The following is a 13,736-nucleotide window of genomic DNA, read 5'->3' as shown; positions in this document are numbered from 1 at the left end:
CACTCCTGATATGTGTCACTATTACCTCTCCTGCCTCACCTCCCTCCACTCTTACCCTTGCCACGTCGGCTCCAGCCTCACAGGCTTCCTCACTACTCCTCCAACACACTGTGATAACATGACCCAGAATCCTCAGCTCTCCTGAAGTGACAGCTTGTAGAGAAATCTTTCATTTTCCCTGCCATTCCTTTTCCAATAGACCATCTCAAGTTTCCATTGAGAAATGTCCCTACCTCACCTCAGACCTTGTGGCTCCATCTCACACTTCAGGTAAGGCTAAACGAACCACGGCTGCCCAATAAGAGCATTCCCCAGCCATGGCTGCAGTGATTGGCTCAGGGATGGTCATGTGACCCAAGCTGGGCCAATAGAAATTGGCCCTGAGACTTTTGCTGTAACTCTTAGGAAAGAGTCTCTCTCTGGTTAGGCTGGCAAGGCTGACTCTACCCAGTGAGGGGAGAGTCCACCCCACAGAGGTCTCAACAGAGACCAATGACCAATGGCATTGTTGGAGACTCTAGATCCAGCTATTACTGATGCCAAATCAATTCCTAATCTTTCAGTTACAGGTTCACAAATTCTCTAGTCTGCCTGAGTCAGGATAAGGTACGCTTTAGTTTCTGGCCACCACAAGCATCCTGGTTGATTAGTTCTGATGGGGATCATTGAAGGAGCAGTTTAAAAGCTTCTGTCCCCATTCCTCCCTCTGTGACTCTTGGGAAGGGCATCCTGTGGGGCCTGGGGACCTGTGACCATCAGCACCCCCACCAGTCCCCTCCCCTGCCCCTCAGGAAGCTCCCCACACCTGGAGCACCCCATGCATGGGGGGAGGAACAGGGGGAAAGGCAGGGGTGGGTGAGGGGAAGGAGAACGGGTCAGTCCAAGGTTGACCGGGTTACCTGTCTCTGGGCAGAAAGTGACCGAGGCTCAGGGGTCAGAGGGGCCTGAAGACCCTGCACACCCTCATCTTCGCTGCCCACCCCAGGCTGCCTTCCTTGTCATCTCAGGCTCCCACCCCCTTCCCCCAACCAGTCACATGCTCAGCCTCACCCGCCACCCCCAGGCTGATGCTTCACAGCAAGCTCAATCCGGGCCAGACTGAGGGGTGCCAGGGGAGAGTCGGACAGTAGTGGGTGGGGTGAGGGGTCAGATCATGGCCAAAGCTAGTAAGAAGGGGGAGGGGGGCAGTGCTGGGCACCCCCATCCCGTGGTTTGCTGGCTCCAAGGGGAAGGGTCTTTCGCGGGCTTCTCTGTGCTTTCCCCAGCCCCATCCCCACTCCCCAAGTCCCGGACACCCACTACAGGGGAAGGTTCCTTGGGCAAAGGGCTTAATCTCCTCTGAGACTCAACTTCCTCATCTATGGAATGATGGACGCCCTGTGGAGCGACCAGGAGGAATGTTTTTGAGAATCCCTGAGAAATGCTTGGCACAAGGGCTGACCCAGAGTTAGAGCCTAAAAAATGTTGGTTTTCTATGCTCGGAAAAGTGACATCAATAATAATAATAATCATAATCATAATAATCATATAAACAATAATAATAAAACAACTAACAATTGTTGCCCCCCAGTACACGTCAGGAACTTTCCTGTCAGGAAAGTCTCAGGGCTAAATTTAATTCATCTAATCCTAAAAATAATCCTATGAATTAGGGTCCTTGACTGTTCCCACTTTACAGATGAGAAACCTGAGGCTCAGGGAGGCAGCCTGTTGCCAGAGGCGCCCAGCCATGGAGTGGCAGAGCTGTAATCTGAGCCCGCTCTTAACCGGGCAGGCGCCTGTCTGGGGGGACCGGGGATCTGGTTTAAGAGAAGCACCTAGGGAGAAACGGATTCCGACTCGAATCGCTTCTCCTTCCCCATGTGGAACCAGCAAGCCGTCCTTCCCCCTTGTCCGCCTCAGCCCCCTCGCAGCCAGTCGGGTCTGGGCGGGGCCCCGCAGGCCTGGGAGACGGAAGGACGGGCCTTTTACTAGCCGGGCCGGGAGGGGCGCAGGCACCGGGCACCGGGCGCGGGTGGGCGGCGGAAGCACGTACCCTTCTCAGGATAAATGTCTTCACTAAGGGTAAACCTAGTCCCTTTTCCACCATGGACTAATCACGGTGGGGAGGTGGAGAAAGGAGGGAAGGGAGGAGTGGTGGGGGGAAGAGACGAGCGAGCGAGAGGCGAGGATGGTGGGCGAGTGTGCGTGACGGGGAGCAGGGGAGGCGCAGAGAGGGGGCGGCGAGTGAGAGGGAGGAGAAACAAGAGAGAGAGAAACGTCAGCTGCAGACGGACAGACAGACAGCCTCCTGCTCCGGGGGGACACCAGGGACACTAAAAGCAGCAGCGTGGGCTGGGCACGAAGCCGAGGGCCCTAGGCCCTGGGTTGACTCGGGGGGAAGGGGGCCGCTTGCGGCCACAGGGTTTAGCTCCCCTCACCCCGGCCTCTTCTTCCACTGCCGGAACTAAACCTGGGTCAGCGGCCAAACTTCTCTCCCTTGTCTGCACTCTTAGGGCCAATTTTGAAAAGGGTGGTCCCCAGGGAGGGGAACTAGGACCCTGGAGTTCTGCCCCCCAGCCCCAGCTGCTGTGTGCGAACTCAGAGAGGGACAGGAGACAGAGGCAAGAGAAGAGAGAGAGAAAGAGAGAATTTGAGAAATGAGAACTCCCTCTCCGTCCGCCCCCTCCAGGTCGGGGTCCCTCCCATCTCTGGGGCTGTCATTCCTTAGCCCCTGACAGTACAGAGGTCCCTCCCTGGGGTACTTTCAACCATTCCCCCAGAGGTCCCTCCCCGGGAGCTGCCAATCATTCCTTGGCCGCATGACGTCAGAGGTCCCGCCCCTGCCAGAGCTGTCAATCACTCCCTAGTCCTGGCCGTCAGAGATCCCGCCCCACAGCTTTCAATCACATCCTGACCCCATGACGTCATGGATTTTCCCAGGAGAGATCATCCCCTCCTGGCCCAATGACGTCATAGGTTCCGCCCCTAAGAGCTGTAGATCGCTCATTGGCCTGGTGACACTATGGAGCTCAGGTGCGCCCCGGAGCTGTTAATTCGGCCCGGACCCATGACATCACAGAGGAGGTGAGTCAAAGGGGCTCGGCTGCCCCTGCAGGCGGGGATTGTCATCGCGTTAACCAGAGGCTCCTTACCCTGCGCCGACTGCGTCTGCACGAATGTCTTGATGAGCAGGTCGGTGGCCTGCGTGTAGAGGGACAGGGCGTAGCGCAGGGACTGCAGGTCTGGACTCTTCTCCAGGAAGGTTTTCTTGAGGCCCACGCCACCCGCATGGAAGTATTGCTGTGGGGAACAGGGTGGAGACAGGTAAGGCTGGCGGGACCCCCCTACCCGCGCATCGGGCTGGGCAGCCCCAACTCCCCCTCCCCCACTCCGCTGCCCTCTGCTGTGATACGCCATGACAGGGCAGATCTTCAGAACACCCAGGTCCTGCTATTCCCTCACCTCCACCCCTGCCCCAAACGCGCCTGTGGGCTCCCAGCACCCTCAGAATAACACCCATGCCCTGCACCCCTCCCAGCCTTCTTTCCAAAAGTCTTCCCTAGAACATACCTGCCTCAGGGGCTTTGCACTTACTATGCTCACTGGCAGGAAGGCCCTCCCAGCCCCACCCCCACTCCCTATTTTGCCATGGCTGGCTCCCTGTCTTTCTTTGATTAAGGTTTCAAGGAGTTTTCCTTAACCACTCCAACTTAATGTGTTGCCAACCCTGTTGTGCTGTAATTCTCCATTTCAACAAAACATTTCCTTCAGAGTAGTTTTCACGCTTTTTATTTCATGGAGACCATGTCCCCTTTCATGTCTCCATGTTTTTGCATGGACTGGTTCCCTGCCTAGAATGCTGTTGCTTTGCCTTGTGAATTTCTATGCATTCCTCAAACCCCACCACCTCCCACATGCCTTCTAATCCAGAAAGCCCTTACTGCCCCCTCCCTGGGCTCTCCCATCTCTTCTTCTACCCTGTCCTGACCCCACAGGGCTGGGGATGTCTACATCCAGCTGACATCCAGCCTGGGGCTCCTCAAGTCCCTGCCATCAGCCAGCCTGGAGCTGACATAGAAGGGTCATCAGGGAGTGTTTATAAATGGAATGAATTAAGGTGGGTTTGAGCCTAGGTCCATGTCCACACCAGCCACACCCTCTGCCTGCCCCATCTGGGATGGGCAGGGGTGTGGCCTCTCACCTTGATAGTGTCCAGGGCCAGCTCAACAACTGCACACTGCTTTGGGGTCAAGCTCTTGGCTTCTTCTCGTACCATGTGGTCCTGGATGGATGGAGAGAGTGTCCAGGTGGGCAGAGCAAATTCTGCCTTGGGGATCTGCCTATGGGTCTCATTCTTGCTAAACTCTGAGGAGTTGGATAGTGGGTCTGTCTTTTCATCATTGTGTTCCCAGTGCCTAGCATGTGGCTGGCACACAGCAGGTGCTCAATAAATATTTGTCAAATAAATTATTTGTATTCTTGATCAAGCTGTATCTGAAGCTGAACCTTGCACCTCTTTTCAATACACTGAGCAAATACATTGTGATTAAGCCAGTCTGAGTAGGGTCTCTGTCCTTTGAGCCTGCAAAGCATGCCACTATTCTGGGACCTCTTCCCTAAGAAGCCTCCCACCCCAATCTCCTGCCCCCACCCCTGGCCTCACCTTGAGTTTAGATAGCTGACCCAGCTCCTTGGCTGCATTGAAGATCATCTGGGTTCCCTGTAGGTAACAACAGACATAACCCGGGTGAGGGTGGGGGGTCCTTCTGCCCAGTGCCCAAGCCGCCACTGACACCCCAGCCCTGGACGCCATCTTGGTTCTTGTCCAAAGGCTCTGGGCAGGGCAATGGTTGTGTCCTGGGGACAGAGGTCTGGAGCCCCCCAGGAAGTGCTGAGAAGGAGATGGTGACCTTGTCTCCAGAAATCTCAGTCCCGTGGGGTGCTACCCAGCCTGCCACCTCCACCATGACCCCAGGTTTGTGGGACAGAGAAGAAAACAGAGAGCGGGCTGTGATGGTGTTTGCGGGTATGGGTGGGGCTTGCCAGCCCCAAGTCATGGAGCCTTGCGAAAACTATGGGATGGGCTCTGTGTAGTGAAAACCACTACCCACCATGGGCCCATTCCCTCTGTAGAAGAATTCCCCCAGTAATCTGGGGGGCCTGTTAATCTGACCTTTTAAAGGAAGAATCCTCCCCCTTAACACACACCTCAGTACCCCGCCCCCACTCCTCCCCAAAACAGACATCAGCAATAAGACATCCTGGTTATGGCTCCGATGAACCGGGTGGGCATGGGTTCAAATCCCAGCTCTGCTATGTGGCCCTGGGCAAGTCATTTAACCTCTCTGACCCCCAGTTTTCCCATCTTGATGGGGGAAATCATATCCCAGCTTAGCTGGGACTAATCGTGTCTTTATTCAGTGTTCACGGTTCTTATCACTTGGTTTCGAGGTCACGGGCAGTGTTAGGGGAGACGGGGTCATGGCCTGGAAGCTGCATGTCCTGCCTCCTCCATCACTATGTTGGGTGACCTGAGGCATGTCCTTGGCCCTTTCTGGGCCTCAGTTTCCTCCCCTGGCTAATAGGGGCACCTACACTAGCTTAGGGGCTAACAGCTGTGGGGGGAGCTGAGTATCAGTGAAGTTATGAGTCCTGAATTACTGGGTCCTGGGGAGGTATGGGGGTCCTAGGCAGGGCTAGACAGGGAGGAGGGCCATTTACAGCTGGGATGTCTGGAATCACGTTGATGCTTTTCCAAGCTGGCCAGTGGGATCTGGTCACCCTGCCACTACTGGTATTATTATTAGCATCCTGGCTGTCGCTACTCTTCTTATTCCTTGTCTGTGATTCCCCAAGGCTGTCACAAGGCACAGTCACTCGGGAGCCCAGCCTGGGCCTTGGTTTCCCCTGCAGCACCCTCCTCCCCACCTGCCACCCTCCCCGCGCCACCCCTCACGAACAAGCCAGACAGACAAAGGAAGAAGAGACCAACAGACAGGGTCACGGTACACCCCCAGATGGCACGGATCACAGAGGTGGAAGAAGGTACGGGGTGGGGTGGGGGGTAGGTAGGGGTTGGGGTGGGAGCCAGACAGACAGGGAGAGGCTGGTCTTACATCTGAGTGGCTTGGCAATTTCACCCTGCCCTGTGGAGAGAATCAGGCGAAGGTCAGAGTTCGGGTGGCTGCTGAGAGGATACTCAGTGGGACTTCCCTGCCCCCCTCAAAGCACAGCCCACGAGCTCCCTCCCAGGTTCTGGGTCTAATGCTGGACCCCCTCCCCAGCTAGGCACCTTCCCTTGTCCTCTGGTGGGGACCTGGGGCCAGACTCTGGACTGTCAGGAGGCTAGAATCAGTCCATCACCTGGGGACAGGTGCCCAATCCCACAGTCAGCCTGCCCCAAGATGGGGTGCCTTGGGGAGGGGAAAGAAGAGAAGGCTCAGAGTCTCTCCTCCCCCAACTCCCAAGACCTTACCCCAGCAGGCCTGACTCTAAAAGAAGCGTACTAACAGGTATCACCAGTTCACTCAACACATAGACACACACCCAGGCACATCCATGGGTGTGCAGAAAGTTTATGCACACACAAACCCCCAGATCAACATACGAAGACACACACATGTGCAGAAGAATTCACAAGCTAAAATACACACGTGCACTACTAAACACTTGCACGCACGTGCACAATTACACACATAAACCCACACACTCTCCACCCCCCACCCCCAGGGATGTATGTACATGTATATGGAGCCTGACATATTGCATGTGCTCCCCAAAGGGCTGGATGAGTGAGTTGGGAAGTCCTACAACCCATGTTCATGAAGTGGAGACCCCACTTGTATGCACACAGGCATGATAGCTCCTGTGTGACTGCACAGTAAGGGCAACTATTCACGTGTTGCCACGGCTCCTATCTCCTTATAACGAACACCCATTAGAATAAACAAAACAAAACAAAACAAAACATGTCTCAGTCCAGGGCAGTTGTCCAGTGTCTGGGCCCTTCCTGAAGCCACAGAATTTCAGCTGAGCCCAGGGCTGGGATAAGCCCTTTGGGTATTGTCATGAGAGGGCAGGAGCTGTCTGCGCACCAACACGCACACACACGCTAAGCCATGTCCCTGGGGAATCACTTTGTCTCTGACTTCCAGTTTTGTGGGACTTCGTTAGGATACCCTCCTCCTACCCATGACCCCCAGCTGGCCTTTCTGCCCATGCAAATGGACACACACATACACACACACACCCAGACGCCAGAGCTTGGGACCTCAGTGCAGACGAGGCCCTCATTACCTTTTCTAATCCCTTGCCATGTTTTCTCAAGAGGTTGCCCTGCAGAGACAATGTCACAAGGTGATCAACCTAGCAAGCTGTGTGGGATGGGAATCCAGAGTGATAACACATACTCATGGGGACAGGAAGTAAAGGGCATCTGCACTGCACAGAGGGCTGGTAACAGGGTTGCTGGGGGGATTGTGTGTGTGCCTTAATGACTGACTCTTAAAAAGGGCAAGAGAGTCAGAGAGACAGGAAAGAGAAAGAGCCAGAGAGAGAGAAGTTGCTGCCAAAATATAATCCATTTACATTTACTGTATATATGAGGCTCTTGGTTCTTGAGTCAACAGGAAAGCAAATAGGCTCCATATTCAGACAGACCTGAATTTGAATCCTGATTCTGGCATATATTTACTATATGGCTTTGAGCAAGTGACTCTCTGAGCCTCAGCTTTCCTCATCTGCAAAATGGGAATAATAATATCCATCTCACTCAAAGGGTTGTCATGAAGGTGAGCTGAAACAACAGCTATGAGGTCTGGAATACAGGAAATCCTCAATCAATGTGAATTCCCTTAGCTCTCTACCCACAAATGCATTGTCTGTAGTTGGGTACGCTGCCACCATGTAGTTACAGCCAAAGACCCACACTGCAGCCACAAGAAGTGAGATGAGCACTAGCAAACTTTTGACAAGGTGAAATCTTGTAACAGCCTTGTCTTGCCTACAAAAGAGGACTCTAAAGTGGTTTTAACTGATCTCTGCCCTCCTATGTGTCTACATACTACCACCACCACCAATAATATTAGTTCTAATTTAGTGAGCATTGCCTCAGTCTGTCACTGAGTCGAGCACTTTAATGCATCATCCTATTTGGTTCTCACAACAACACTCAGAGAGCTGCTACAATTAACCTCTTTTTCCAGACAAGGAAATGGAGGTTGGGAGGTGAAGTGACTTCCCAAGGTCACAGAGAGAATGGCTGGGCTGAGATTTGATGCCAAGTCTGCCTGACACCAAGGAGTCACAACATCGTCCCCCACCTGGGTGCCTGGGTGTGTGTCTGGGATTCTTGTGTGTTAGTATGTGTGGTGGAAGGGGGGTGAGCAGGGCTGGTGGTGGGGTCTGCACTGATCAGCTATACAGACCGGGGTGGTGAGGACCTGTATTTTGGACGGCTACTAACAGTTCAGAGCTGAAAAGAGAGGTCAGAGGAGTTCCATTGACTTTGAACTTCCTTCTAGCTTCGGGGACCCAGATATCCTGGTGGTGTCTGAGCATGGGAGTAAGGGCGAATTCTAACTAAAGGATGTGGGCAGATGTGAAGGTGCCGGCCCGGGTTTTGGGAGGCGGGAGGCCCCTCCTTCGTACTTATAATTGGGGGTGGGCGTGGCCTCCCTCCCTCCCAGCCCCGCCCCTCCCCATGCCCCGCCCCAGACAGACACAGGCACATCTAGGCGGGAGGTGGGACAGTGGATGGGGGGCCAGTGGGTGAGGAGGGGGCGCTGGGTGGGGGGGTGCAGCCACGCGGTGGGCCGAGTCCAGACACAGAGCGGATGGACAGACAGACGGACAGAGGGGCCTCTACTTACGATCATCTGTCAGCCGTGATGGGGGCAGGGCGGTGGGGGAGGGGGGAATAAGTCACCATGAGTCTCCAGGGAGGCCAGGGAAGGGGAGGAGAAGGCACCGAGGGACGACCCGGACTCTGTGCCCCAGCCCAGCCCAGCAGCCCGGAGGAGGCGGGCAGGCAGCGGGAGGTCCGGCGCCTCCCCCATCATTGCCTCTAGGCGGAGCCCCGCCCCCCCACCTCCCCCAAGCCTCTCTCATCCACCCAGGAATGTCCTCCCATTATGTGTTGTGCCATCACTGTCCTCAGGCCACCAACACCTCCCCGCTGGAACCCACGCCCAGCCACACCCCTCTGAAGATGTCGCCGCCCCCCGCCCCCCCCCTCCCCCCGCCAACCCTGCAGATCGCCATCTCTGGGCTGTTCCCAGAAGAGTCCCAGAGGCACGGTCCTGGTCTCTGGATGACCACTGACCTCTGCTTGACCTCTACGAACTTGGGTGCTCTCCATAACCTCTGGTTGACTTCCTGGAGCTCTCTGTTCTGTTGGTCTCTGATCTTTGAAATCTGGGTATCTCCTCTCCTTGTCTCTTGATTGACCTCCAAAGCCCCCTGATGAACCCACTGGCCCCTATAACCTCTGTAACCCATGGATGGCCTTGATCCCTAAGCTGACCTCTCTGTTTTCTGGGTGATCTCTGACCTTTGAATAATCTCTTGACCCACATGTGACCCCTGTGTCCCCTAGACATCTCTTTACTTGACCTTTAAATGACCCCTGAATGACCTCTTTGATGCTTTGATGACTTTTGACCCATGTGTGACCTCTCTGATTTTTGAATGGCCCCACTGACCTCCGGTGGCTTCTATACCCTCAGATGGCCCTTGTGCCTGGATGACCTCTAAGCCCCCAATGCCTTTGATTCCAAGCTCTCTGGGCTCCCAAAGAGGAGGAAGCCCAGATGTCCCCTCTGGCCCCCTGTGGGCCTCACCGTCTGGTCAGTGAGGGGTGGCAGGACGATGGTCTTCTCCATGGTGTTCATGACCAGCTTCCATAACTCCTTCAGCACCCGCTTCAGCACCGTCTTCTCACAGATTTTGGCAAAGAGAGTCAGGCTGGGGGCAAGGGACAGGGCTGAGAGAGTGCCCAGATGGACCTAACCTGAGCAGCCCCTTCCCCTCAACACATGGGCAAGGTGGGAAGGCATTCCATGGACACACAAGAGGGCACAGAGCCTGTACAGGGACCCCTGGGTGGTCTGATGGGGCTATGATACATGACGCATGGGGAGAAGAGTGAAAGGTGGTTGGACAGGTGAGCAGGGGCTAGACTTGGAAGGGGCCTCAAAGTCTAGGAGGAAGGCCTGGGCCTTAGCATGAGGGCACTGGGGAGAGTGTTTAAGAGAGAAGAGACACAGCCAGACTTTCCTGTTTGAAAGAACATAGTGGGGGATGATCTGGAATAGGAAGGTTGGAGACCAGGGACTATGAGGGGGCTGAGGCCATGCTCAGAAGGGAGAGGAAGGGAATGAGAGGGAAAACAACAGAATTCATGATTGACTGTATGGGATTGAGAGAGGGCAATCCACCATGATCCTTCCAACAACTGACCCACCCATCCACCAAACCATCCTTCCCGCAACCTTCTTTAATTCTTCCTCCATCACTTTTCCCTACCTTCCTTCTTTCCTTTCTTCTGTCCTCCCACCCAGACATCCATCCACCCATCCTCCAGTTATTCATCCATCCAAATATTTACCCAAATCTCCATCCATCCATTCATCTACCCAACCATCCTTTTACCCATATACCCTCCATCTAGGTTTCTAAGCATTTATCTTTTAATCTACACATCCATCTGCCCACCCATCCCTCATGTCATTTACCATCCATTCATCCATACAAATACTGACCCACCAATCCTTCCAATCATTAACCCACCCATTTTTCCATCCTTTCATGCCTCCACTCACCCACCCGTCCAAACCATTCAACCACCACCCAGCAAACATGCCCTGAGTGTCCTTTCCAGGCCAGCCCCCAGGTTTCTGAGGCCCGACCCCGGAGCCCTCCCTGGTGGACTCAGTCCACCTAGCCTGGCTCACTTGCTGTCCAGCAGGTCCATGATGGGTTGCAGTACATTGTCAGCATCCTGGGCCACGCTGCTGCAGGCACTGGCTGGCACATTGCCTGTGCCTTTCACCTGGCTAAGGATGTCACCCATCTGCTTGACACAATCTTCAATGTGTGGCTGGAAGCTGGGAACACAGAGAGGAGGAGCTCAGGTCAGACTCTCCTGGCCTCCGGAAGAAAGGCAGGATGAGGCTGATCTGTGGATGGCATATAACAGCCAGGGTGGGATTTAATAGCAGAAATGGACATCAGACTAAGATATTTACCTGTGTTGTTTATTTCATCACACAGTCCTACTCAGGTACTATTGTTATCATCATCCCCACTTTACAGATGGGTAAACTAAGATTCAGAGAGGTTAAGCAACTCACCCAAGGCCACACAGCTAGTAAGCAGTGAAGCCTGCATTGAACTCGACTTCATCTAACTCCTAGCCTGAGATCTTCGCCACTACATTTGCTGAGTCTCCAGATGCTGCAGGCTCAGAGGTCTGAGAGCTGCCCCCTCCCTTCTGCTCCCAGCCCTGGAGATGCCCCCACCTGGTAGCAAACACCCGGCTGAGCTCATCCAAGACGTTGTTGAGTTTCACCTGTAGCTCCTTCAAGATGTCACTGGCCTCAGCATCCAGCTGAGGAGGAAGAAGGCACATCAGGTCAGGTTTATAGGGCATCCACACGGATGGGGCATTTTCCCATCCAACCCAGGGAAAGGGATCCAATCCAGAGAAAGGGATACCAAGGGGCTGGAGAGGAAACTGAGGCCCAGACAGTTAAGCCGCTTGCTTGGGTTTGACGGAGTAGCTGAAGTGGAATTCATCAGGTACAAGCTCTGGGGCCTGCAGGGACATGGGGGATGATGGTGACCCCACGGGGGCCCTGCCTCACCTCCTTTCCTCCCATGGCTTCGAACATCTTCTCTAGCTGAACTCGCAGCTGCTGAGTGTTGTTCATGAGGATGCAGGGCTGGTGATGGGAACAGAGCAGGGAGTCAGTGCTCAGGACCCCTCCCCAGAGCCTCCCCTCCCCCACACTGCCAGGGACCTCAGATGGTTACAGGGTCTGGGTCTGGAGGAAGCTGGGGTCCCATAGGGTCATCTGAGAATGGAAGATAGCATTTGGGATCAGATTTCTGGGAGTGTTGAGGGGGGGTGTCTCTGGGGACCAACAGGGGGAAGGAGGACTCCCCCCCGGTGGGCTGAACCTGGTGGGTCCAGGAGAGGGGCTGGACCTCTGGGAGTAGCAGGAAGGGGAGTTCTTGTTTGTCACCTACCAGTATTCTTCTACATGGGCTCAAAACTTTGTAAGCTCAAAGTTTTGAGCTTATACCCTGAAGCATACACCCTGAAGGGTTCATTCACAACAACCAGACAATGACATGAGGGCACATCCCCTCACCTCCAGATACCCCCAGACTCACATAGTCTGACACAAAGACACACACAGTTGGAGACACATGCAGACACAGGTATCAGAGCCCAGGGAAGGATGGATCTCTGGGGGTATGGAATGGGGTTAAGGGGAAACAGGACAGGGATCCCCGCAGGTCACCACTTTCTCCTTCTCCTTGGAGCAGTAGGAGGCGAAGTCCTTGGAGATGATGTCCGCATACTGGAGGAGCACATTACTGATGGTCTGGGGGGGACACAGAGGGTGGGTGAGACAAGGGGCTGGGCTTGGATGGGCCCATCAAGAGCCACTAGTGAGATCAGGGATGAACCCGAACTCCTACTAGCACCTAAGATGGACCACTGGGCTGGGTGAATTCTCCACCCAGGATGACCATCATGGCCAAAGGGAGACACCACCAGATGAAGATGATTATTTTACATAGACCCAGCTCTTTTTAAAGCTGGGTTCAAGAGCAACCAACAATCACATTAACCCAGCCCCAAACACAAGCATAACTCAGTCCCAAATGGAATCCCAATTCCTATCTGCAGTCCTCAACTTCACCCCAGGTTAAAGTCAATCCATCTGAACCTCAACCCCAGGCCAATGGTCCCAACCTTCAAACTCGCCCCAACACTCACCCGCATTCTCCATAAATCCTAACATTCACTCCAACCTCAATGCCCAATAGAATCTCAGTCCTAATAGTAACCCTAAAACTAACCCCAACCTCAACCCCACCTCTAACCCTGACCCCAGCTCCAAATTCAACTCCAGCTTTAACCACAACCCTGACCTCAATCCCAACCTCAAACTCAACCTCAGCCCAAACCCGGATCCCAACTTCAACTCCAATCCCAATGATATCACCAGCCCTAACCTCAACCCAAACCTCAACCTCAAATCCCAACCTCAAACACAACCTCAGCCCAAACCCTGATCCCAACTTCAACTCCAATCCCAATGACATCACCAGCCCTAACCTCAACCCAAACCTCAACCTCAAATCCCAACCTCAAACTTCAACCACAACTCCAATCACTATGGCATGACCAACTCCAACACTGACCTCAACCCCTACCTTAATACCAGTGATAGCACCAGCTCCAACCTTGACCTCAGTCCCAACCTCAGTATCAACCCTGACTCTGACCTCAATCCTAACCTCAACTCCAACCCCAACTTTGACCCTATTCCATCCCCCACCTGGACCCCATCCATGCTCCCGAACCTTGGCAAAGCGTCTCATGTAGTGCCCCACGATCTGGGGGTCAGGACACTCAAGTTTCTTGATGATCTCAAAGCTCTGATTGAGCTGGGAGAAGACATCCACCACGGAGCAGGAGAACAGGGCATGCTCTGAAGTCTGTTGGAACTGCATTGGGA

The 13,736-nt window shown here is 54.2% G+C and overlaps 1 protein-coding gene across 4 annotated transcripts in view; it reads right to left on the bottom strand.

The window, feature by feature from the left end:
- The window catches only part of UNC13A (unc-13 homolog A), a 63,095-nt gene that overhangs the window by 3,912 nt on the left and 45,447 nt on the right, over positions 1–13,736 (bottom strand). Inside the window, exons 30-41 of one of the 4 annotated variants that reach the window (XM_059919754.1) lie at positions 13,582–13,725; positions 12,510–12,593; positions 11,847–11,924; positions 11,502–11,590; positions 10,935–11,087; positions 9,822–9,945; positions 8,853–8,858; positions 7,279–7,317; positions 6,099–6,128; positions 4,646–4,702; positions 4,184–4,264; positions 3,135–3,282 (exon numbers count right to left, since the gene is read on the bottom strand). In XM_059919754.1, coding sequence (XP_059775737.1) covers positions 3,135–3,282; positions 4,184–4,264; positions 4,646–4,702; positions 6,099–6,128; positions 7,279–7,317; positions 8,853–8,858; positions 9,822–9,945; positions 10,935–11,087; positions 11,502–11,590; positions 11,847–11,924; positions 12,510–12,593; positions 13,582–13,725 — 1,033 coding nt within the window. The remainder of the gene's footprint in view (positions 1–3,134; positions 3,283–4,183; positions 4,265–4,645; positions 4,703–6,098; positions 6,129–7,278; positions 7,318–8,852; positions 8,859–9,821; positions 9,946–10,934; positions 11,088–11,501; positions 11,591–11,846; positions 11,925–12,509; positions 12,594–13,581; positions 13,726–13,736) is intronic. The other 3 variants (XM_059919752.1, XM_059919753.1, XM_059919755.1) reach the window with 3 other exon arrangements.

Source organism: Balaenoptera ricei, chromosome 3, assembly GCF_028023285.1.
Source record: "Balaenoptera ricei isolate mBalRic1 chromosome 3, mBalRic1.hap2, whole genome shotgun sequence".
In the NCBI taxonomy this organism is placed as follows: domain Eukaryota; kingdom Metazoa; phylum Chordata; class Mammalia; order Artiodactyla; family Balaenopteridae; genus Balaenoptera; species Balaenoptera ricei.
The sequence above is the reverse complement of the archived record's forward strand: the minus strand, read 5'-3'. Positions and strand labels throughout refer to the sequence as shown.